General features: G+C 45.2%; 1 protein-coding gene across 3 annotated transcripts in view; it reads right to left on the bottom strand.

Moving 5' to 3' along the window:
* The window catches only part of Itk (IL2 inducible T cell kinase), a 55,197-nt gene that overhangs the window by 17,073 nt on the left and 11,522 nt on the right, over positions 1–26,602 (bottom strand). The window contains exons 2-8 of one of the 3 annotated variants that reach the window (XM_012948575.2): positions 18,780–18,884; positions 17,402–17,483; positions 16,303–16,431; positions 12,606–12,653; positions 7,964–8,117; positions 5,552–5,617; positions 461–515 (exon numbers count right to left, since the gene is read on the bottom strand). In XM_012948575.2, coding sequence (XP_012804029.2) covers positions 461–515; positions 5,552–5,617; positions 7,964–8,117; positions 12,606–12,653; positions 16,303–16,431; positions 17,402–17,483; positions 18,780–18,884 — 639 coding nt within the window. The remainder of the gene's footprint in view (positions 1–460; positions 516–5,551; positions 5,618–7,963; positions 8,118–12,605; positions 12,654–16,302; positions 16,432–17,401; positions 17,484–18,779; positions 18,885–26,602) is intronic. The other 2 variants (XM_004657471.2, XM_012948576.2) reach the window with 2 other exon arrangements.

Raw genomic sequence — 26,602 nt, 5'->3', positions numbered from 1 at the left:
AGTCACAGATAACAAGAACCGCAACCGGGTCCCCGTCCCATCACACCCATGCTTTCTCTCCCTTCACCCTTCTTTCCCTTCACCCTCACGTTCCCGTGGGAGAGCAGTCCTGCTTCCCCCACTGCATGGCTTCAGAGGAGAAACTTGATGGGAAAAGTAAGTTAGAGCAAGGGCTGTAATTTCTGTAGACAACAGCCCCCCTTCAGGCAGGATCTGACCCCTGACTTAGGCAGAGGAGTGGGCAAAGCACCGAGGCCCGGAGGCTCCCCATGGGTGAGGCCGCTGCGGCGGCAGTGCTAACACGCAGACCCCTGGCCCTCCCAGCTTTCCCCTCCTGCGCCTGCCAGGCCTGACGGTCCTGGGAGTGCTTGTCACCGGACGTGAGGACCACGGCTAATCCGCCACGTGAGCCCCGGGCATAGACCTGCGCTCCGCGGAGCTGACACATCAGAAGACTTACCACGTCCAGCAGGAGTTTCTCAGCTCTGTCTCGGCTGATGCTCTTATTGTACCACCTAAAAGCACGGAAGTGTCACGCGTTAATGCCATCTTTGGAAGTTTCATTATTTACTTAAGAAAGACAAATCTGGGCTGGAGAGATGGCTTAGCAGTTAAGCGCTTGCCTGTGAAGCCTAAGGACCCTGGTTCGAGGCTCGATTCCCCAGGTCCCATGTTAGCCAGATGCACAAGGGGGCGCACGCGTCTGGAGTTTGTTTGCAGTGGCTGGAGGCCCTGGCATGCCCATTCTCTATCTATCTATCTGCCTCTTTCTCTCTCTGTGTGTTGCTGTGAAATAAATAAATAAAAATAAACAACAGAAAAAAATGAAGAAAAGAAAAAGAGTCAAATCCGGAAAACCACATGTTTTCTTGCTATCAGTGTTGTCTCACTCAAGAGGAAAGCCACCATCCATTTCCAGGTGGTAAGATGTTTATTTGGAGAGGAGAAAAAAAAATGAAACGGAACTGACTATCACAATATTGCAGCATCTATGCTAAGATAGCCCTAATTTTACGTAAGAGTGCCCCAAAGTGCAAGGGTAGCTACCGTAACTACCAGCATGATCATCGTTCTACTTCAGCACTGCTTACTACTGTTGGTCTCTTGTTATATTTCGTTTGTCAAATAAACTTTCTTATAGGACTGCACGTACTGGGAGAAGTGCAGTATGTACTGAGTTTGGAACAACCTATAGTTTGATTCCCAAGAACAATGGGAATCTACTCCAGCTTGTCCAAACCATGGCAGGAGAGCTGAAGCCTGTCAGCTACTAGCCTAGGATTGTGTTACCAGGTGTATATCTTTTTTTAAAAATTTTTTTGTTCATTTTTATTTATTTGAGAGCGACAGAGAGAGAAAGAGGCAGAGAGAGAAAGAAAGAGAGAGAGAGAGAATGGGCGCGCCAGGGCTTCCAGCCACTGCAAACGAACTCCAGATGCGTGCACCCTCTTGTGCATCTGGCTAACGTGGGTCCTGGAGAAGCAAACCTCGAACCAGGGTCCTTAGGCTTCACAGGCAAGCACTTAACCACTAAGCCATCTCTCCAGCCCAACCAGGTGTACATCTTTTTGCATTCATATGCAGACCGCACCTGCAAGTAGCCAAACTTAAGTTCAAGGATAAAAGCCACCCTACTGGTTAGCTTTCATATGTCTAGGTATGTATTGCATATCAGGATGTTTGCTTGAATCTTCTCGTTTTCTTCCATGTACTTGTTTTTCCCCATCGAGTTAAATTATGGCTGCTCACATGATCATGGGTGGAAGGTTGTCTACTATAATGTGGGCAATTTATCAGTTCCTATATCACTGGAAAATCTGACTGTCCTCCCAGCAATTATTAGCTGTTATTAGCTCCTCCAGGAGGTGTGAAGTTTCAGCTATCCTTCCCCCAGGTGTTTTTATTTTCTAACCCAGAATCCTTACCTCACAAACTGCAAATTGACAATGCATGGTACATAGGGACCCCAGAACATTTTGTTCGTATGTTATGCTTTATTTTGAAAATGGCTTGAAATTTCTTTAGGTAAGGAAATATAGTTATTATTTGTAATAAATTTCAACTATTTTCTATTGCTTTTTATCTATTGGAGTTTTGAATTTTCCCTCAATCATAAGCAAAGAGGTTACGATTAAATATATAAGACAGCCGGGTGTGGTGGCGCACGCCTTTAGTCCCAGCACTTGGGAGGCAGAGGTAGGAGGGTCGCCGAGATGAGGAGGCCACCCTGAGACCACGTAGTTAATTCCAGGTCAGCCTGAGCCAGAGTGAGACCCTACCTTGAACCCCCGCCCCCCCCCCAAAAAAACAACCAAACAAACAAAGCACAATTGGCCAGAGAGATGGCTTAGGCATTAAGGTGTTTGCCTGCAAAGCCTAAGGACCCAGGTTTGATTCTCCAGTACCCGTGTAAGCCAGATGCACAATAGGGTGCATGTGTCTGGAGTTCATTTGCAGTGGCTGGATTCCCTGGCATATCAGTTCTCTCTATCTGCCTCTCTCTCTCACACACACAAAATAAAAATAATAAATTTAAAAAAATTTAGGGTTGGAGAGATGGCTTAGTGGTTAAGCACTTCTCTGTGAAGTGTAAGGACTCAGGTCCAAGGCTTGATTCCCCAAGACTCATGTAAGCCAAATGCACAAGGTGGCGGATGTACCTGTAGTTCATTTGCAGTGGCTGGAGGCCCTGGTGTGCCCATTTTCACTCTCTCTCTCTTTCTCTCTCTGTTGCTCTCAAATAAATAAATAAATAAAAATAAACAAAAAATCTTTAAAAAATTTTATAAAAGTGGTCTGATGAACCAGACATATTAACAAAAACCTATTTATCCAAGTAATCATTTGAAATAAATACCCAATTTTCCCCAGAGGCATTGCCTATAAAAATAAATCTTATTTTATTGAAGCATATCTTACATATGTTTAATTTCAGTTAGAGTATTCTTGGAAAAAATGAATGAGACTTTTGTCAGCTGAGGGATAGGGTACTCACATACTTGATCGAAATGAGTGATGGCACTTCACAGAATTACAGTTTCAGCAAATGACTACATCTGAACTAATAAGAATTCTAGTAAGTTATTATAAGTCTTTATTAGCTTGTATTCTTTTGTTCTGGTATTTTGTATTTGAGTACTTGAAATTAAAAAAAAATAATTTCAAATTTACAGAAAAGTACTAAAATTTTCACCAATATTTCACCTAGATAATCCAGTGGTTGAAATTTCATATATTTACTTTATGATATTCTCTCTATATATACACATCTATAATATGTCATATATATATATGTGTATATCTATATTCTGAGCCATTTGAGAACAGATGTTACTCCTGATGCTCTATTGTCCAGTTCCTAGACCACATAATGTGCACTTATACAACCAATTACCAAAATCATGAAATTTAACATTTGCCTATGTCTAATTGTAGATATTTTCAAAATATCACCAATTTTTCCTAATAGCATGTTAGTAACAAAATATTTTCATGGTTCATGATCCAATATAAGACTACCTATGCATTTAATTGGTATATCTCTTCAGTTTTCTTTAACATGATCTTAATTCTCAGCCTTTTGTAGCTCCCATGATACTAACACACACACACACACACACACACACACACACACACACACACACAAAATATTACTTAGTTTGGATTTGTCTAATTTATCTTCATGACTAAATTCAAATTACAGTTGTTTTAAAGGAAGCAATAGTAGCCACGTCGTGTATTTTGGACTGTTTTTAATATTAATGTTGATCCCTTCCATAAGACAAGGTCTACCAGTTGTCTGTACTTGTAGTTATGGGTGATTGGTGAAGTAATAAATTTGAGATTATAAATGTACTGTGCCTCATCACATTTACATTCCTTAATTGTGACAATTGTTGGTAATTTTTGCCTGAATTAACACTTTCAGTCATAAACACTGTTTTTATAGGAAATTTGTGGTGTGTGTGTGCTGTATATGCTGTATGTGCACATTTAAAAAAAATTTTATTTATTAGAGACAGAGAGTATGAGAATGGGCATGCCAGGGCCTCTAGCCTCTGCAAGCAGGAGGGACCTGGCTTATGTGGGATCTGGAGAATCAAACCAGGGTACTTAGGTTTTGCAGGCATGTGCTTTAACTGCTGAGCCATCTCTCCAGCCCTATGTGCACATTTTTTTGCAGATGCACACACCCCATGTACCTGCATGCAAGATCAGAGGATGATACTGGATGGCCTCTCTGTTACTCTCTTCTGCTTTGCTTTCTTGAGATGAAGCTGCTGGTTTTGGTAAGACTGGCTGATCAGTGAGCCTCAGTGATTCTCTTGTCTCCATCCCTTTCAGGGCTGGGGTTACAGGCATGCATGGCCACTCTGACATTTTATGTGGGTGCTAAGGATCAAACTGAATGGCATCATTCTTGCTTAGCAAACACTGTTATCCACTGAGCCATCTCCTCATCCCCCAAACAGTGATTTTGAGCTTTATCAGATCTTCTGCATTCATTACTAGGCATTCTAACTAAGAAATAACTTTGTCTTTTTATTGAATTATCTACTAATTTGTTTTGGAACCTTGTTTTATTTTTTTATATCTATATGTACAAATTATTATCATACATACATACATACATATTATACATACATATTATATTATATGTGGGCAGAGGATTGAACCTGGGGCTTCACAATGCTACACAGACAGTTTACCACTGGGCTATATCCCCAGCCCTGGATTCTTTTTAATTCAAAATATTATAATACATTATTGTTTGATACTAAAATTGTCCCAATTTGGTCAGTTAGAGCCTTTTAAAGCTCATTTCTGTGCCTATTTGCATAACCCTTCCATTAAAAGGTTTTTTCTTATAGGGCTGGGGTGATGGCTCCGTGAGTAAGAGTGCTTGCCCCAAGTGTTAGGGCCCAAGAAGCCTGAGACTGTCTGAGTTTGATTCCCCAGGACCCATGTATATAACTGGATGTAGTCATGCATGTCTATAACCCCAGGCCTCTGGGAAACAGAAACCAAGGAAATCACTGGGAAATTTTTCTTCTGTGTAAGCTTCTCAATGCACCTGAGAGCCATGCTATCAAGAGGGAAGGTGGTATGCAGACCACACCACCCTCCTCTGATCTGGGCTGAATCCTTAACTATTGAGTGACAAGAGAATTGCAGAAAGGAAAGCATGTCAGGAAAGGAAATAATTTGGGCTGGAGAGATAGTTCAATGGTTAAAGGTGCTTGCTTATCAAGCCTGATGGCCTGGGTTTAATTCCCCTGTACCGATATAAAGCCGGACGTACAAAGGGGTTCACACACGTGGCAGTAGGCCCTGGTGTGTGTGTGTGTGTGTGTGTGTGTGTGTGCGCGTGTGCGTGCATGCCTGTGCGTGCATGTGTCTCCCCTTTGATAAATCAAAAAGTGATAAATAAATAAAAGTATTTTAAAAAGAATGGAAATCTTCCTGGATTTTAATAGCTAGCTAATGATTCATGCTTGACATAGGGAGGAAGGTTAGTACCACATTTCCAAAAACAAATAAAGTGTCTTACTCATAGGTTTCCAGGCTATTTGGTGACTTCTCCACCAGATAGCTGCTTGGTACATATCCTTCATGCCTGTAGAAAGGAAATTAGTATTTAGACTAACAGAAAAATATTTTTTACACCTTCAATATAAATATACATATATATATATATAAATATATAAAGCTTTAATCCACTAAAAGTCATTTGTTTTTAACTTTTAAGATGGAGGTCTTGCATTATTTGGTATTTGTGATATTGTATTCTAAAGTTTTAGAACAAAAGGACTGATCAAAGTAACAACAGTCTTTTCTCTGTTAAAAAACAACAAACTTCACAACAAAATATCTAAAAAAAAACCCCAATGAATAGCTATTTTACTTCAAAGGCTCTTCTTGCTGTTCTCATTGTGAAATTTCCTCTACTGGAAAAAAAATGATTAGCATTTAGTCTTTATTTTCTATAATGATTTTTTTTGTAATCATCAGTATTTTTTCCACTTGATACCATAATTTTATAGTCAGGAAACCAAAATAATAAAAATATAAAAAGTGACTTTCCAACCACAATTAAAAACAAAAAACTACTCCCACATTGAGCTTCTGTCTTCACACATAGGAGCATCAAAAGCAAGATAAAGTTAAGCCAGGCATGGCAGCCTGTGCCAGTACACAGAAGGTGGAAGCAGGATGATGCTGTGAGTTCGAGGCCAGCCTGGGCTGTAGAGTATGCTGCAGGCTAGTCTTGGCTATATTGATAATATAGTGATAATGTCCTGTATGAGACCAAAAAAGAAGGAGGAGAAAGAGAAAGAGGAGGAATAAGGAAGAAAAGAAGAAAGGAAGAAAAGTTCGGGTTGGACTAGGGGGTGGAAGGTCACTTTTGAGCAGGAATGAATAATCGTGCATAAATGAGAAAAATAATAAAGAAAACAGCAGGAACATTAATACCGTTTACATTTGTGCATGGCTTTGCGGGTCTCAAAGCACTTGTTCATTCACTGTTCAAGATCAGATGCTAGAGCAGTCTCCCTTCAGCTGTCTGCCCTCACTGCTCGTTCTGCCTGTGAAAGGAATGTCCTAACCAGATCACACATGAAACTCCTCCGCTTCTGCAATGGATAAAGATGTCTATAGTTTCTGTCTTTTTTCTCTGAAGGTATTTTAATTTTTTGACTATTTTGATTTATTTATTTGCAAAGGGATAGAGAGAGAGAGAGAGAGTGAGACACATAGATAGATAGATAGATAGATAGATAGATAGGGAATTACAATGTAGAGAATTAAAATGAGAATGGGTGTGCCAGGGCCTCTTGCCCCTGAAACAAACTCTGCTTTGTGTATCTGGTTTTACATGTATACTGGGGAATCACAACTAGGCCATCAGACTTTGTAAGCAAATGCCTTTAACTGCTAAGCCATCTCTCTAGCCCTTAATTTTTATAAATAAAGCAAAATTTCAATTTAACCATTACAATTAATGGGGAATGTATAATCTATTTCTGAATTGTTTTATAAGGTAAAGACATGAAGACAGGGGATGCCAAATACAGTAAAAAAAAAAAATAAATAACTTATTAGTGTGCGGTGGATCTCACACGTTTTAATTTGGCACCAGTGTCTGAGTCATAAGCCACAGAGCTTTCTGAAGGCTAGTGATGGCAATTCTGTTCTTCAGATTAGAGAAATGCTCACGAGGACCTGCTTTTCACTCAGAAATCCCGTAGTGGTAAATTGGTATTGCAACCTTCTTTTTCTCCAGGAATCATTTTGATGGCTGGCTTAATGATTGCTTTTATAGCTAAATCTTTGTTGCTGTTCTTTTTGTTTATTTTGTTTTCATGAGGCAGGGTCTCACTCTAGTCTAGGCTAATCTGGAACTCACACTGTAGTCCCAGGATGACCTCAAACTCACAGGGATCCTTCTACCTCTGCCTCCCAAGTACGGGGATCAAACGCGTACACCACCATGCCTGGCTGCATAAGCAAATTGTCACACCTGTGGCTGCTAACACAAGCCCCTGTCTGCACTACCTCTGACTACCCTTTCTGTTCTTCTGACCTCACAATGCAATGTACCTAGCTGCCCTTAAATGCTCAGGAATAACAGGGCTTTGCAGGATGAGGTGCTAGGCTCCCAAGCTGCCAATGTCAGTGGAAAAGCTCGGGGCTTTTTACATGACTACAGGGTGGGAATGCTTATGGCAACTGGTCGGAGTAGTGTCGTAGCCATCTGGGAGCAGAGGAAGGACCCTCAGCTCACTGCCTCCTCCTCTTCCCGCTGTATTCAGCTCTGCTAATCATGCTAATTATAATGCTAATCAGCTCTGCTAATTCCACACTGGATGACTGAGGGAGGTGGAACAGATCATCCCCATGTTTTCTTTGTCCCCAGAGCGCCTCAAACGCTGCAGCGACCGGCAGCCATGAGCGTGCGTACCCGTTCCTGTCTTGAACTCTCCACCAGTGCGTCTCGGAGCTGTCCAGAAGGCAGTATTCATCACTGCACCGCAGCGTGAGCTCCTGAGGGTCGTCGGTCTGGTAGTCATACAAGGCAATGACCAGGGTTTCCTCGGGTTCCGGAAGTGACCTCTGGGGAAGAGAATAAGACCAAACAATGACATAAAAGGAGGAAAAGGGCAGGATGTGGTTGGCTGTTGGGCACTGCCAGGCATAGGCTGGAGCCTTCAGGAGGTGGGCCTGAGCTGCCAGGCAGGACTAAGGGTCCCCGGGCTACAGGAGGCCACTCTCTTTCCATGCCTGGTGCACCTGGAGCCCTGGGACCTTTGGCCAGTTGCCTAGGAAACTTCTTATCAGCCAGCAGCCTTCACACAGCCCATCCCCCTGCACCCCTCTTCCCTCCCCTGTGTAGACCACCTGACCCTCTCCCAGCATGCTGAAATGAACGTCCCTAGGCACCAGCTAGCAACCTTTGAACCCAGCAATCCCCCTAGGGCCCTCTTCCCACTCTCAATTCGTTAAAAACCCACTTCCCTGACAAATAAACAAGCTCCTCACTGGCACTGCCTCCCGAAAGTGGTTCTTTCATCACGCTCGTGGCCACTCAAAACCCTGCTGACCATGGTTGCCTGGACGCCTTTGGGGAACCGTGGCCCCGAGGATCCAGAGACCCACAGTCGGCTAGTCTCTGAGGTGCAACCGGTGGAGGCCAGAGCATCGTACCAGCTCCCATCATCCACCAGGAGCATTTGCAGAGACTATCTGAGTCCCTCCAGTTGGCTTCTTCATGAGTTAGAAGAGTTAGGGGGCTGGACAGCTGTGAAGTAATCAGTACCTGATTTATTCACTCTATGAGGGAAATTCTGACCACAGAGACTTCCAAGCAACCACATGCCTTTCCCAGAAATCTGCTGGTTTCTCTCTCTCTTTCTCTCTCTCTCTCTCTCTGTGTATATGTGTGTGATGGTGCCCGTGTGCATGTGGAGACAAGAGAACAATCTTCAGGCACGCCATGTACCTCCTTTGAGACAGGCTCTCTCACAGCACCTAGAGCTCACCATTAGGCTAGACCCACTGTCCAGCAAATCCCAGGGACCCTTCTGTCTTCACCTCTCTAGTACTGACATTCCAGGCCCCCGCCTCCTTGCCTGGCTTTAAAAATTATTTTTAATTATTTATTTGCAAGCAGTGAGATAGATGCTGGATGCAGATAAAGCATAAGAGAACATCAGAGCCTCTTGCCACTGCGAACGAGTGTGGCACTTTGTGCATCTGGCTTTATGTGGTTACTAGAGAGCCGAACCTGGGCTGGCAATGTTTGCCAGCAAGTGTCTTTAACTGCTTACGCTCTCTTTCAGCTCTTGACTGGCTTTTGTTTTACACTGTGGGCTCCAGGGATCCAGCTCAGGTTCTCGTGTTTGTGTAGCAGGAATCTTGCCATCTGAGCCACGGTCCCCGCCCTTGCCGGCCACATGCCACAGCCTCTTGAGATGGAAATGTCGAGAATGCTGCCTCCTTTGCTGGGCTTTGCTCATCTGAGTTGCAGGTTTGTTCAGATCCATCAAAGCACAGCCTATCAGAACTGTAAGGCCTCCAAGAGACCATTCCATCCGCTCTTTCGCTTAGGACAGGAATCCGATACAGTATGGAAATGGACAGCCAAGCAAGATTTCATCTTACCACTCCCTGTGTGAAAGCACATGACTCCCTTTCTCCTCTCCTAGATGCCCTGGCTTCTGCCTCTGCCTCTGCCTCTGCCCACAATGCTTTCCTTAGAACGAGACATTGAGGACATGTAGGAAATCTCAGAAAGCAAACAAGTGCTGGGATTCAGGATGAGCATATCTGGCAGGAAGTGGCAGACTTGGGGGCAGAGGAGATACAAGAAGAGATTAAGTTACTGACTAGAAGGTGACGTAGTGTTGGGAGGTCACACATTCCCGGAGCACATTGATGCCGAGCTAGTCGTGGAGCTTGCGAGGTGGTAGTGGACTGGGCACTTGGTGGACCTTGGGTTTTGCTTAGAAGTAATGGAGGGAGGAAGTGCGTTCAAGGACACCTAAGACAGAGGAGAGATCAGGGCGTCTTGTTTGACGCATATGGACCCAACATCCTGTAACTCTACAATGAGAAAGGTCAGAGCAGCTCTTAGATCGTGGTGCTGTATGTCCACGGGGACCGTGTTGTAGAAAATGTGTGTGTATGTGCCTGTGTGTGGGGGGGAGGTAATTTAGAAAGTGACAAAGTTTGAGGTGTGCTACAGGTATGGAGTGGGCAAGGGCCAAGAGTGCAAAATGCTCTGAAGTGTCTCACATCCTGTAAACCTGTTTTTTGTCCTGATAGACACCCATGTGGTGGAAAATCCACCAGGAGGCCCTAGCGAGAGCGCTGCTTCCACGGCGAGCCCGACAGCCCGCGCCGGGCTGATGGAGACACTGGGGACGCTCAAAATGCGCCAAAGCAGAAATGCAGAAGCTGCTGAGAGCTCAGCACTGAAGTGGACTTGAACCACACCACCAAGGCTCGGGGAATTTGGTGGAAGAGCGCCAGAAAGACTGTAAGAGTCACAGAGTGCGAGGGAATATCCAGAGACATTGCTCCCCCCACCCCCAGTGACTGACCGCTGCTCTCACGCCTCATAACACACAAGCCCATGGTGAACTCCAGCAATGCCACTGAGGTGGCCCTCAGTGGAATGGGGGCAGGGAAGGAGGGAAATGATGGTACCTACAAAGTTTCTACTTAATAAACAACTGCAAAAACAAAACAACAAAACAAAACAAAACAAAAACAAAACCCCCCACAAAACCCAGGAGGCCCTTAGCCGAGCTCCCACCTGTCCCCAATTCAAAGGACTGGGTTCCCCAGCAGCGCCACCACCTGGGCACTGCGGAGATGACCCCTGGGATAATTCAGAACTTTGTAAGGAATTGGTCACTATGTTGGAAAATCGTATGGTGCATGCTGTCACTGTATTTGAGTCACCAACAACACACCCTATGTTTGTTACACTTGAGCTGCCAAATTCCTTGGGATTCCACCAACAGGGGCGAGCGTGATGATGCCACCGTCCATCTCTGGAGACCGGCTCCATCATCTTCCTCACATAGAGTGTGAGGCCTAAAAGCATAGCTTAAAACCTTGTTTATCTCCATGACAACCTGAGATGGCATTACCCTGGAGGTAAGAGATCAAGACAGGGACAAGAGAAATGACTTCTTGTGGTAAGGAGGAAGAGGAATGGGGCGATGGCGTGAGATGTATGGCTGATGCCTGAGCAAGGACTCCAGGGCCCTGCTGTGAGAGGGCTCGCAACAGTGTGGAGGCTGCGCCTGATGGAACCCCAAGGAGAGCAGAGCAGCACGGCGGGCTAGCGTTCTCCTTCACTGACCCTGGGCGTAAGGCGGCCATGAGCACACGCCAGATGAGAGGGGCGGCTGAGCAGGTGTGGTGGCCCACGCCTTTAATCCCGTCTCTCGGGAGACAAAGGTCAGGAGGGTCAGTGTGAGTTTGAGGCTAGTCTGAGTTGCAAAGATGAGAGGGATGACTTTAGGTGGAACTACCCGAGGGACAAGAGAGGGCAGAGATCATGTTTTCAACGGTGATGTTGAAATGGTCCTCAGAAGGTCAAGAGGAATAGAAGAATGACAACTCTGTTTTTTTTTTTTTTTTGTTTGTTTGTTTTCTGAGATAATTCAAGTAAGTGCTGGGGAGAGTCAGCTAGGAAAAAAATCTAAAATTTAGCCCCATGTTGGGCAGATTTGCAGTTTCCAGTATAGGGAAGCTGTCAATTTTGAAATGTCACTCTTGGATGAAGGGGGAAAAGCAGAACCCATTCTTTAGAGAGAGGCAAGAGGATGCCAAGTTAGTAGATTCTGGAATAGGAGCAAGTACTAAAATGTGAGGATTGGGCTAGAGGGATGGCTTAGCGGTTAAAGCATATGCCTGCAAAGCCAAAGGACCCAGGTTTGATTCCCCAGGACCCACGTTAACCAGATGCACAAGGGGGCGCACACATCTGGAGTTCATTTGCAGTGGCTGGAGGGCCTGGCGCGCCCATTCATTCTCTCTCTCTCTCTCTCTCTCTCCCTCTTTCTCTGTCAAATAAATAAATGAATGAAAATTAAATGTGAGGGTTGACGTGGGCATGTCCATAGGGGAGGGCAAATTGGCTCTCTGTCTTTTGTTTTCCTTCTCTTCAACACCTCCCCAGAATCGGTGCTGTATTGCCAGGTCGATGAGGGATCGTCAAGCCTGACTGCGTCTTGGAATCACTGAGGGCTTACTGATGGGCAGATGAACAGTCTCTCCCCCGAGTTATGGATGCAGCAGGTCCAGGGGAGTCTTGGGCATATGCAGTTCTCACTCTGCCCCCCTGTGATCTGAGGTGGGTGGGGGTGGTCCCTACTGGAAGAACCACCACTCCACTTGAAGACCCTCACACAGACAACTTTCCAGACTTGCTAAGTGGCTAAAACGCCCTTGGGTAAACCTCAAGACTTCCCTTTGGACTTGATTCCCCAAGTTTGAAAGTTAAAATAAAACTACATCCCTCTGAATTAGACGGAGACAATTGTTTCAACACTGTGAATGTGGGGTGCTGTGCAGGGTGCTAGGGCTCTCACTCACCCTGTTGTCTTCAGGAGTGGGAGGGAGAGGTTTCTTTGAAGCTGAAACAAGAAAAGCAGAAAAATAAGGTAAATATGAAACCCCAGACTAAGAAGGGGCCCATGGAGAAACGAAGAGGCAGAGGAGACACCAGAAACTTATAGAAGTTAATCTCCTGGGATTTCCTGCATTCCCTGGCAGGGGCGGTGGGGGTGGGATCAGACTTGGGTTCTTCCCTGCAGTCAGAGGGGTTTCTGTGAACATATCTGCCACCTGCTGAACTCAAGAGTGAATCTGTGACTTGGGGACAGTGACTCATTACCTGCCTGATGGCACTGTGGGTTGGAGGAGGGGGTGGATGTGGTGGGAGGGCATTGTGTTTTCTGAGTGGGTAGAGATCTGCTTTTAGTTGCCTCAGGACATCTAATTATATGTTCTTGCTGCCTACCACATACCTCTAAACTTTCTTTCCCTTTCCCCTCTCTGGCTTTCTCCCTCTCTCCTTATCTTCCTCTCCCAGTCTATCTCTTGTGTCTCCATACCGTCCTCCATTTAGCTCTCTTCCCTCTTTTCTCCTTTCTTCCCTCTCTTGCCCCTTTCTCCTCCCCTTTATATCTATATCTTCCTCTCCACTTCTCATCTAGTCTGTGGGCCATACTTGGAGAGCCACCAAAGGCCAGGCTAGAAGCAGCAGACCATAATTGTGTGTGTGTGTGTGTGTGTGTGTGTGTGTGTGTGAGAGAGAGAGAGAGAGAGAGAGAGAGAGAGAGAGAGAGAGAGAGAGAGAGAGAAGGTGTGAGGAGGGAAGGTATGTGCAATTTTCTATTCAGTACAATGATATCTTTAAGCATCAGGGAGAGTGGAATGGACTGTCTAGGGAAGCAGAAAGGTCCTGGTCCACACGTGCCATAGATGTGAAGCTGGCCTGTCCACATCAGGGATGTGGCAGTGGAGATTCACAGGCTGACACCCGAGCCAGCCCTGTGCTGGTTCCTGGAGCCAGGGCAGGTTGGGGTGTTGACTAGGACAAGCAGTGAACAGAGAAAGACAGCATGCGTTCACGGGGCACTGTGCTTCTCCAGGGGTACTCAGAGTTCTGCCAGAACATGGCGAGTGAGTGAGGCCATCCATCCCAATTGCAAGAAGGCTGAGTGAGACGATGCCCAGAGCAGGAGGTGGCAATGCCACCGGCATGTCATTGGCAGAACCGATGCACGACACGCTGAAGGAAGTGGCTGAGAGCTGTTTGGGCCTGGAGTCAGCAGTGAGGAACTTGCCATGACCAGGTGGCCCTAAGAGTAGTCATGGAAAATCACTTGAACCCACTACCACCTGGGTCATGGCCATGTGTCTGCCAATCCACCCTGCCTGTGCACCCTGCGAGGAGCAGCTCCAATCCCCATAGGGAATAGACGCCGAGTCAACACTTGGAAGAGGATCTCAGCATTGCTTCATGATGGGCCCCTGAAACCTCCCCTACTGTTTGAGAGCTGAGGGAACTAGGGCCCTAGATAACCAAGGGTCACCTCTGAGGGCCCACAGCACAGCGCCGCCAGGGCTAAGAGATCAGTTCTGGCCCATGAGAGGGATTTCCCTCAGGAACCAGGCTCAGGACATTCTGCCACACCAGGAGATCCAGTCAACTAAGCCTTCTGTTCTTTCTCACTGGTCCAGTGAGCAGAATCAAAGGGTAGTGGGCAGGTCACTGGCCTCTAGAAGAACTGAGTGGTGTGTATTCAGGGCCAACCAGCCATTGGTGACCTTGAGCCTCTCTTCCCAAGTACAGGGTGAGAGGTGGTGGTTTTTCAAGTGATGCTGAGAGGCCGTGACTCAGGAAGCCACAGGAAGCCGTGGTCATGTGTTCCATGTGTCTTGTGTGGTCAGTCTGAAGCGCAGTTTGCAGCGCATGAAAGAAACTGGTGGATGAGAACTGGTCACTGGCAGGAGGGGTTGAGAGGAGAGGAGAACAGAAGGAAAGCGCTTCATTTCTGTTCAGGGCTGGCTTTGCAGAGCCCCCCACCCCCAGCTGTGTGGCCTTGAGTAGGCTGGATTGTCGAGGTAATCATACCATCTACCCAAGACACCGATAAGGAGCAAAAACGTAAAGTGTGTACACAGGGCGTGAGTGCATTCGAGCGGAGCTGCGCTAGAGTCAGTAGATTCGGGGTGGGGGTCCCCACGTCATCGGCATTGTCACGTGAGGGAAAGGACAGTCACGGTTCAAGCCCCAGGACATGAGCCTCCGATGACAAAGGCCAGGAAATCACTTCTGTCGCTTGCTCTTTGCATTCAGACTGTAGATGCCTTTTCTCTGAGGTTGGCAGGTTTGAAGGGGGGGTAGGGAAGACGCCACAAAAGTCCTCAGGGGCTTAGAGCTGAACTTGCATCATTAAACACGCAGCATGTGGTGTCACTGAAGTAAGTAGGGAACGACGGCTGGTCCGAGTGGACGGTGTTGTCAGGATGTCCTAACATGCTAACCCAGCGCTTCGACTTCACTGGGTACAGTCTTTGGGGATCTTGGTTGTGTGTATGCATGTGGGTGCACATGAATGTGGGTGCATATGAACATGTGTGGAGGTTAGAAGACCAGCCTGGTGTGGTTCTCCAGGCACTGTTCACCTCTTTTTCTGTGAGACAGGGTCTCTCACTGGCCTGGAACTCACCTAATTAGGCTACACTGGCTAACCAGCAAGAGCCAGGCATCTTCCTGTCACTGGGATTATAGGTACGTGCCACTATGCCGGGCTTTTGTTCCTTCCTCCCTTCCTTTCTTTCTTTCTTCCTTCCTTCCTTCCTTCCTTCCTTCCTTCCTTCCTTCCTTCCTTCCTTCCTTCCTTCCTTTCTTTCTTTCTCTCTCTCTCTCTCTCTCTCTTTTCTTTTCTTTTCTTTTCTTTTCTTTTCTTTTCTTTTCTTTTCTTTTCTTTTCTTTTCTTTTCTTTTCTTTTCTTTTCTTTTCTTTTTTTCAAAGTACAATCTTGTTCTAGCTTAGGCTGACCTAGAAGTTAATCTAGTCCTAGGCTGGCCTCAAACTCACTCACTGCAATCCTCCTATCTCAGCCTCCCTAGTGCTGGGACTAAAGGCATGCACCACCACACCTGGCCCATTTCTACATTTTTATTTATTTTGTTTAAAAAAATTTATTTATTTATTTGTTTTTGTGTGAAAGAGAGACAGAAAGAAGGAAAGAGAGAGAGTGTGTGTGTATGGGCATGCCAAGGCCTCCTGCCATTGTAAACGAACTCTTAGACACATCACTCTGCATCTGGCTTTACATGGGCACTGGGGAATTGAACCTGGGGCTGTCAGATTTTGTAAGAAAGTGCTTTTAACCACTGATCAATCTCTCCAGCCCAATGCCTGGATTTTGAAATGTGCATTCTGGGATAGAACTTAGGAGAGCACCTCACTCATGGATTTATCTCCCCCTGGGGATCCTGTTAACATGCATGTTCTGATCCAGTAGATTGGGTGGGATACAAGTTTTGCATTGCTAACTGGCTCTCAGTTGTTGTGGATGCCATTGACTGAGGACCACACTCTGAATAGCAGGAGGCAGGCATGCGGACATGAGCTTTGGCACGGAAAAGAATGAGCAGAATGATGATGCCTCTGAAAATTCTGAAGCGGAGCATTTTGCATCCAGACCCTGGCACCCCCTTGAGCAGGGTGCTGAGATGGACCCCCCCTGGCTCTTTCATGAGTCTTACCATTCTTGGTGGGGTCATATGGGGTACAGCCACCCGCAAGCTTCCCCAGTTGGGAGCAGCACCTCCATCTCCCATCCATCCAGAAGTTAGGGTGAAATGTGGACACCAGGCTGTTGTTGTTCCTCGTTTCTGGAAAAGATTGGCCTCAGTAGAAGTTATTTCCAGGTCAGTCAGTTTGTCAAAGGGACACCAATCTTGTAACTCTGGAGACAGGACCCTGCTGTGTGGCCTAAGTAACTCCCAGAACAGTCAGAAAAATGGCAGTAAATCCATTGTGTTGTTCAGCGAGGGAGTGTGGGTTTGATGTCAGTGTCGGCACATTGACATTCCTCTCTGGCACTGCCTCCAGCTAGCTGTATGTCCTAGGATGGGTGAACCCCTGTCTGAGCCTCAGTTTCCCCTGCTATGCAGTGAGGCTGTTGAATTGGATGAGTGGAGAGTTAAGGAGAAAGTTGAAAAGGCAAGATTCCTCTCTCCATCAGTGATAGCACATTTGCTTTTATCTTTTCTAGATTTATGGTTTTGAAGTAAGATTTGGTAGGAATAAAAGGTACTTTGCTTGTGATAAAAGCATGGACCCTCCCCCACCCCCGAATTAGACAGCGAATCTCTAATGCTTCTTTCAGGTTTAAAATCCCATGTGTAAAATCCTTTACACAGGAAGACTGGCCAATGAACGTAGCTGGGGCCTGTCTTTGCTCTTTGCTTAGCGTCCATTCTCTATTCTGTGGATCTTGGACTCTCCTGACACATTGAATGCTCCAGGCTAAAGAATAAGAACATTAATATTGGCTGAGCAAATAAAGTGTCAGTAAATATGCTTTAGGTTTTACAAGAGACAAACTCAAGGTTAATAGGTGGATACTTATAAAGACCATTGTCAACTTCCAAAAATGGGTGGCAGGCTAGATGTGGCCAGTCCCAGAACTATGCATAATTGTTGCTCTTGGGCCCAGGGTGAAAACTAACAATGTCGATCAATAGCAAAAAGGAGATCCGTTTGACATTGGTGAGCCAGACCCTCTCCCTTCTCTCATGGAACCCAAGCCTAGCACCAGTGAAGGCTTTCAATGACTCAATGGCCCCGGGCCAGTCATACCTTCTTTAAGGGCCAGGACCCAGCGCTGCCGGCTCTCCCGGTCTGGAGCAAACACGTATAGGAGGTAGTTGTCATGCATGACCTAGAGAAACAGAATCCAAGGTGAGCAGGCTGCTGGGGGGCGGGGGACCAACAGCGGGCCCATCGGGCTTAAGGGGCTAAGAGTGGTCTTCTGTGTTTGTCATTCTGTAAGCAAAGCTGGGTGATTAGGGTACCCATATCCCATTTGTCCAGATGTGTGCATGGTGAGCCATCCTCCAAAGCCCAGGTGACTGGCCTGAGATTCTCTGGTGGTTTGAAGGTGAAATATTCTCTATAGCCTCATGCGTTTGTGATTAAGCCTCCATACTCAGTCCCCAGCTGGTGGAGCTTCTTGGAGGAGATGTGTCACTGGGGGTGGACCTTGAGGCTCATTGGTGCAGCCTGACCCCGGGTGTTTCTTCCTAGTTCGCTCTTGCTCCTCTGGCCCTGAAGCTGATGTTTGAAGATGTGAACTGGTTGTTTGCTTTGCCACGCTTTCTCCACCATGACGAAACGTCCCCTAGGAAGTGTAGGCCAGAATAAACCGTTTCCTCCCATACGCCACTTCTGGTTGGGTGTTTTGTCCCAACAATGAGAAGGTAAGTGCTATAGATTCCATGTCACCAGTGAGCATTTGCCCAGTTAAAATGGCAGGAGGAAGTTCTCCTCATGACTAGATAACTTGCTAATTTCTTGTTTTTTATTTTATTTTATTTTTGGTGATTAAAAAAAAAATCTTAGCTGAATGTGGTGGCACATGCCTTTAATCCCAGCACTTGGGAGGCAGAGGTAGGAGGATTGCCCTGAGACTACATAGTGAATTCAAGGTCCGCTTGAGCTAGAGTGAAACCCTACCTCAAAAAAAAAAAAAAAAAATTCTTAAAAAAAAAATCTTTCTGAGCTGGGCGTGGTGGCACACACCCTTAATCCCAGCGTTCGGGAGGCAGAGGTAGGAGGATTGCCATGAGTTCGAGGCTACGCTGAGACTACAGAGTGAATTCCAGGTCAGCCAGGATTAGAGTCAGACCCTACCTTGAAAAAAAAATAAATTCTGAGCACTATGGAGAGAGATAGCTCAGCAGTTAAAGTCACTTGCTAGCAAAGCCTACAGGCCTGAATATGATTCTCCAGCCACCTCTGTAAAACTGGGTGGTCATGCTCAGTCTTTGTGGAATGAATGAATGATCAAATGCATGACTGACGCTGGTTGGGAAAACAGCACAGGAGTTTGCCTGCGAGGCTGCTCAGAGTTCTCGGTTTGGGTGAGTTTCCTCTCTCGGCCTTCTCTCTCAGTGCCTGAGGACGTCAGCCATGGTGCGAAGGCAGGGAGCTGGCCACTGAATTCTGCAGGACTTACCTGGAAGGGGTATTTATAGTGGCACGGAATGCTAATGTCGCTCTTCACAATCTCCACACATTTGATTCTGGAGAGTTCGATGGAGCCCTTCAATGTGCGCTTCTTCTGTTGAAATGAGCACATATCATTTAAGAGAGAAGACGATATTTTTCCATGCCACTTTCAGAAATCAACTATTAGAAAATTTCTACCAACCAAATATCCCAAAGCTGCCTCTTGCCTTCCATCTGGGAGAGACCCCAAGCAAGCAGAATCATGGGAGAACGTGCCTTTGAAGGATCTTCATGATGGGGTGACAGATTTCTACTCTGCCACAGTTTCCCACACCCACTGTTCTGGTGACATATAACAGCCTGGATGAGTAATTCACTGTATGGAAATGAGCTACCCATGTGCCCATGTGAGAACAGAATATTTTTTTAAATTTATTAATTTATTTGAGAGAGAAAGAGAGAGAGAGAGAGAGAGAGAGAGAGAGAGAGAGAGGGAGAGGGAGGGAGGGAGAATGGACGCACCAGGGCCTCCAGCTGCTGCAAACAAACACCAGGCACATGTGCCCCCTTGTGCATCTGGCTTACGTGAGTCCTGGAGAATCTAACCTGGATCCTTTGGCTTTGTAGGCAAATGCCTTAACTGCTAAGCCATCTCACCAGCCTAGGAGCTGGATTTCTAATGTCACTTGATTTGATTAATTTTCATTAGGTGTCGACATTCACATGTGGTGACAGGCTGCTTGGACAACACAGCCGTCTCCAGATGGGATGGTCCTCAGACTGTAAAATCTCAGACACTCCTGAAATCACAGCTCACTGTATTGCCTGCTCTGTGTTCTCCATGACCAGGTTATCCTGGGCTAGAGCAAGACCCTACCTTAAAAAAACACACAAAAAAATTCCCTATAGGTTCATTAATAAAAGTAATAGGAACAATAAAATTAATTTTGATGATTATACTATTTAATGCTAAACATCTAATAATATCATTTCAAACAAATAAAATTAATGAGTTATGACTGGAGGGATATCTTAGTAAAAGTGTTGCCTTGTGAGTCTGGGAACCTAAATTTTATCCACAAAGCCAATATTAAAAAACTTGAGGGGTCTGGAGTAATGGCTTAGTGGTTAAGGCCTTTGTCTGCAAAGCCAAAAGACCTAGGTTCAATTTCCCAGGATCCATGTAAACCAGGTGCACAAGATGTTGCATCCATCTGGAGTTCATTTGCAAGGGCTGGAGGCCCTGGTATGTCCATTCTCTCTCTTTCTATGTGCCTCTCTCTCTCCCCACCTCTTAACCTCTCTCTAAAATTAGTAAATAATAAAATATTTTTTTTTAAAAAGTGAGGGTCTGGAGAGATGGCTTAGTGGATAAGGTACTTGTCAGCAAAGCCAAAGGACTCAGGTTTGATTCCCCAGTACATATGTAAAGCTGGACATACAAGGTGGCTCATGCATCTGGAGTTTGTTTGAAGTGGCTAGAGGTATACTCACTTTCTCTCTCTCTCTCTCTCTCTCAAATAAATTATATATATACATAACTCATTATGTATGTATATTTTACATATTTATATATATTTATTTTATTATTATACACACACACACACACACACACACACACATATAGTTTGGCTTTTCGAGGTGGGGTCTCACTCTAGCCCAGGCTGACCTGGAATTCACTATGGAGTCTCAGGGAGGCCTTGAACTCACAGCAATCCTCCTACCTCTGCCTCCCAAGTGCTGGGATTAAAGGCGTGTGCCACCATGCCCTGCAAATATATATATATATATTTAAAGTGTGATCTAGTGCTGGGGAGTTGGGAATGGGTGGATTCCTGAGCCTCCCTGGCTAGCCAGTCTGGTCTACTAGGTAAGTCCTGGCCAGTGAGATACCTGGTCTCAAAAAATAAAAATGGGTGTCATTCCTGAGGAACAACACCGTGGTTGGTCTCTGGCCTCCACTGACATGCCTGCATATGCACACATGTGTGTGTAGCCCACAGCCACACTAGAATCAATGAGATAGACTCCTTTTCAGTGTTAAGCACTTGAAATTGTAGATTTTACTACTCATCTCAGTTTGAACTTGCTCCACTTGCCACACGTTAGGTGTTCAATAGTCAAATAATTTCCCAAGATTGTTTCTTTCCACTCAGATGACCTTCGATTTCCTAGTGTGTGCTGATTTCAAGCATGTTTTAGGAACATTCGTGCCACAGTGGTCTACCCTGAGACCTGTTGGAATGAATCTCACTGTCTTCCACCCTCCTCACTCTCCTTCTGTAGTCAGGGCTTGGGTAACCTCATGGTCCCTCCATCTGTTGGTTTCTCCAGAGGCCTCTGGATCTCCCAGATCTGATCTGGGCAGCAGTGGAGTAGGTAACTGTGTCCACGCTCCCTGGGAGCGGCCAGCCAAGGACTAAAACATGGCTCAGGCTGTGGGAAACGATGATTGCCTGTAATCATCCCAAACAACTGTACTATTTCTGACAAAACACCAGGGTGAAACCTTCCAAGAAAACCACACAAAAGCCACCCGAGCAAGGGACAGACCAAGCCCAGCTTGCCGTCACTCTTCCTTGTTTCTCTCTGCACCACTCGGGGCAAAGGTCAGAGGAGTTTGCCCAGTCTTGTCTCTTTTCTTGACAATGTCCAAAGATACTCTGTCTCAAAAAAAATAAATAAAATAAATTCAACAATTTACAAATGGGAGCTGGTGAATTAAAATGCTTCCACACAAAGCCAGGTGTGGTGGTGTACACCTTTAGTCCCAGCACTTGGGAGGCAGAAGTAGGGATCACTGAGAGTTCGAGGCCACCCTGGGACTACATAGTGAATACCGGGTCAGCCTAAGCTAGAGTGAGACCCTACCTTGAAAAAACCAACAAACAATCAAACAAAGCAACAAAGGTCTTCCAAGGCTTCCACACAGCAAAGGAAATTGAGTGAAGAGTCAGCTATAGAATGGCAATCTTTGCTAGATATACAGCTGCTAGAGGATTACTATCCAGAATATGCATATGGCCCACAAACTTCACCAAAAGAAATCAGACAACATATATCAATAAATATCAATAAATAGGCAAATTAAATGAATGGACAGTTTTCAAAAGATGAAACACAAATAGCCATTAAACACATGAACATGTTCAACCTCACTAACCATCAAAGAGATGTAAATGAAAACTACACTGAAATTCCATCTCACCTCAGTCAAGAATGGATGGAAGTCATGCCGGGTGTGGTGGAGCACACCTTTAATCCCAGCACTTGGGAGGCAGAGGTAGGAGAATCGCCTTGAGTTCAAGGCCGCCCTAAGACTACATAGTTAATTCCAGGTCAGCCTGGGCTAGAGTGAAACCCTACCTTGAAAAACCAAAAAAAAAAAAAAAAAAAGAATGGTAGTCACTAAGAAACAAATAACAAATAAATGCTGATGAGGATGTGGACAGAAGGGAACCCTTATGCAGTGCTGGTGTAATGGTGACTAGTCAAGCTACTATAGAAACCAATATGAAGGTTGCCAAAGAACTGAAAATAGATCTACCACATCATTCATCTATATTACTGTTTGTCTAAAAGACTCAAAGTCGGTGTGATATACTGTCCATTGATGCTTCTTAAAGGGAGGGTAGGCTTGGGGGAAGGGGAAGGGTAAAGGTCTGGGGGATATAAAACTGAACCCAAATTGAACTGGTACCATAGAATCCTATGTTCTGGAAGTTAGACTAAAAGGTGGAACCCTCAAGAGCACCTTCGGGGGGAGCACCTGAATCAAAGGGCCCTGGAGAGGGTGAGACAAAACCTAACCTTAAATTTGTCCTGTTTATCTTTCTTTTCTTTTTCTTTTCCCTTGGTGCTAGCCTGTAATTCCCTGTACCAGGATGTGGTTTATATCCACAATGAGATGTTTATCAGAGAGACCTACTAGATCTCCCCAAACAAACAAGGAAGGCTTCTGTCAGAGCACTTGATTACCCACCAGAGATTAATGGTAAGACCATACTGCTGAAGACACCATATGCTGTCAGCACGGACCATGGAGAGACCTGGTTGGAATACAGAAGACAGCCCATCCACAATTAGCCCATCTAGTGATGGAAGGCACTACATGAGCTACTGGGGGAAATGGCCAACATCTGTCCAGCAACTCAAAGTCTAAGCAACTCAGATGCAAACAACCTGACGTGATGCTCACACAAGTGCAATAGTGGCACACAGCCATGGTGGGTAACCAACTACTTAAATTGCCCAACAGATCCACTCAGTGGAAAGCAAACATATCTGGAACTGGGAAACAAGTCAGAATCCTATCCAGATAATGATTCTGCTTTCCATTGTCAAGCTCCCACTAACCTTAGACTATAAAAGTGTCTAAACCCTTTTAATTCTCTCTAAATTAATAATGGTTATCCCATTTAGCTGGCATTGACTTCACTCTCCATTGGAGAATCTGCTTCTATTTTTCAGATGGGAGCTGGATCTGAGGAGATAAATGACCCAGTGCACTCCACCCTGGCCCCAGCTGAAACCACAGAGGAATTGGGGAAGTGAGCAAGAGTGCTGCTTTCTTAGAGTACCTGATATCAGCACAATGGTGATGGAGACAGACACTGAGGAGACTCAACACCTGCCAAACCAGAAATCCAGAGGCTCCCAAGAGCCCATCACTGAAGTAGACTTAAAATGTTCCCAGCATGGCTCAGGGAATTTTGTAGAAGAGGGGCAGAAAGACTGTTAGAGCCACAGGTTGGGACATTTTGCACAGAGACATTGCATCTCCCCCATAACTGACTGCTGCCCCCATAATTCATGACCCACATTCCCCATGGGGTTGACCTGCATCCCCAACGAGGAAGGACTCTTCAGAAAAGGGGTAGGGAAGAAGGAAAGGATAGTATCAGCATGTGTTGTCTACATACTAAATATGTCCATATCTAATAAAAATTTAAAAATGCTTTTGTTTATGAGAGAGAAAGAGAGGGAGAGAGTGAATGAGCATGCATGGGCACTCCAGGGCTTCCCGCTGCTGCAAACTCAAGATGCATGTGCCATTTTGTACAACCAGCTTTATGTGGACACTGGGGAATTGAACCTGGCCTGGCATGCTTTGCTAACAAGCCTCTTTAACTTCTGAGCTATCTCCCCACTCCCCCATCAATGTTTATTGCAGCACTATTCACTGTGAATAGGTTATGGGATCAACCTGGATGTCCAACTACTGAGGAATGAATAAGAAAAATATGGCATACATGCACAGTGAACTTTTTAGCCATCAAGAAGAACAAAACTGGGCTGGCGAGATGGCTCAGCGGTTAAGGAGCTTGCCTGTGAAGCCCAAGGACCTGGGTTCTATTCCCTAGTACCCATGTAAGCCAGATGCACATGGTGATGCATATGTCTGGAGCTCATTTGCAGTGGCTGGAAGCCTTAGCATGTCCATTTCTCATTCTCTCTCTCTCTCTCTCTCTCTGTTTCTCTTTCTCCCTCTCAAATAAATAAATAAATATAAAAAAGCAGAACAATGTCATGTCATTTGTGCATTAAATCTTTCTCAGAAAGACAAATGTCATGTATTTTCTCTCACATGCTATAGGTCTGTATTTTCTCTGGCCATATAGAATCGTTTATGTATATGTGACATGAAAAGAGAAGTAAGACTGTGTTTAGTAACTAAGGAGACTATGGGGCAGGGGAAGAAAGGAAAGGAGCAGAGGCGGGGCAGTGTGCTCACTGTACAATGTATGCTTGCATGAAAATTTCCTTATATAACACAGTATGATATACTAAGAACATGTTCAATGAAAAATTTCAAAAAGAAGATAAAAAGCTAAAAATAAATAAATTTTTTGGGGGGTTTTCCAAAGTAGGGTTTCACTCTAGCTCAGGCTGACCTGGAATTCACTATGTAGTTTCAGGGTGGTCTCAAACTCACAGCGATCTTCCTACCTCTGCCTCCCGAGTGCTGGGATTAAAGGCTTGTGCCACCACGCCCGGCTCAAATAAATGTTTTTTAATGACAAGCTACATTACCCTCATAGGCTAATGTCTTACCCAGACATCTTGCATGTCAACTGCAACCCAACTTTTTGATATGGACAAGTCTGTACAGAGGCAAACCTGTGAAATTGGCTTTTATATCATCCCTCTTTTGGTTTGTTTACTAGGTATTTTTGTTGTTGTTACTGTTGTTTGAAACAGGGGTATTAGTCTAATCCAGATTTACCTGGATTTCACTCTGTAGTTCAGGCTAGGGTTGAACTTACAGTAATCTTCCTATCTAAGCCTTCCAAGCTCAGCAGTCAAGGCATGGTTCAATTCTCCAGTACCCACCCATGTAAGCCAGATGCACAAGGTGGCACATGTGGCTGGAGTTTGTTTGCAGTGGATAGAGGCCCTGGCACATCCATTCTCTCTCTCTCTCTTTTCCTATCTGCCTTTCAAGTAAATAAATAAAATATTTAAAAAAATATATGTTTATTTGAGAGAGAGGGAGAGAGAAAGAAAGAAACTCCAGAATCATGTGCAATTTTGTGCATCTGGCTTTATGTGGGTACTGGGGAATCAAACTCAGGTCATTAGACTTTGCAGGCAAGCGCATAAACCTCCGAGCCATCTCTCCAGCCCAGCAGATTGTTTTGACTCCAGAGCCTGAGCCCTTAGTTGTCACGGTTGCGCCAACATTGGTGGAAAACTATTACTACCTGTGCTCAGGGCATAGCTACTGATGACACCACTTATTTCTCCATGCCATGGCCTGCCAGGGTTCTGTTTCTGCCCTGTTGAATTGAACAGATATACTTCTGGGTTTCAGGCTTGGAGCACATTCCTTCTTTCCCTAGAATGACAGTGACTCATTCATATGACCATTGGCTTTGCTGCCTGGCCAGCTGAGCAGATACATCAATACGAAGTTATGTGCCTGATGTCCTCGGAAAGATAACATTTCCACCTTTCTGAAAAACACAGTTCAGTTTTCTGCTCTGATGAGGGAGGCAGAATGAGGGGCACTGGGACTTCCAGGTCAGGCCAACTGCTCCTGTTTAACCCTAACCATTCCTTACCAGTTGTACACCCTGACGTAAGTGTCGCAATTGCTAGCTTACCTTATTTTATTAATATTATTGCTGTTGTTTTTGGTTTGCATTTTTTTGTTTTGAGGTAGGGTCTTTCTCTAGCCCAGGCTGACCTGGAATTCACTATGTAGTCTCAGGGTGGCTTTGAACTCACAACGGTCCTTCTACCTCAGCCTCTTGAGTGCTGGGATTAAAAGTGTGAGCCACCGTGCCTGGCCAATTTTATTATTTTTTAAGTGACACATAGTTCTTCAATCTTTGGGTTAATTTGGAGGATATAAAGCCATTTCATAAACCCACTAGCAAATTACAATCATTAGATGATAAAGTGTCACTCAAATATAACTCCGTTTTCCCTCTCTCCTTTCTTTCTCCCCTCCATCCCCTTTTTCTGCTCCCCCATCACTCCATCCATAAAGTTAACCTTCTTTTTTGTCTTTATGTTTCTACATTTTCTTTGGGTGGAATTCTTTTAGGCCCATATGTGATCAGGAGCCAACACTGAGAAAGATGACAAAACACTTAGCTGGTGATAATGACAATTTGAATATTTGGAGTCATTTTTGTACAACGAGGGCATCGTTATGACTTCCTGGCTTTGCCATATGTCCCCTTTGCTCTCTGTCCCTGGGATTTAGAGTTTTGTACTCCCTGCCATTTTCCTATCCAGATATCCCTCAAATCCTCCTCCACCTCAAGTAGAACTTTACCTGACGGCCAGAAGCTTGGCTTCTGTCAGAGGGGCTGGTGGGAG

This window comes from Jaculus jaculus, chromosome 6, assembly GCF_020740685.1.
Source record: "Jaculus jaculus isolate mJacJac1 chromosome 6, mJacJac1.mat.Y.cur, whole genome shotgun sequence".
In the NCBI taxonomy this organism is placed as follows: Eukaryota; Metazoa; Chordata; class Mammalia; order Rodentia; family Dipodidae; genus Jaculus; species Jaculus jaculus.
The sequence above is the reverse complement of the archived record's forward strand: the minus strand, read 5'-3'. Positions and strand labels throughout refer to the sequence as shown.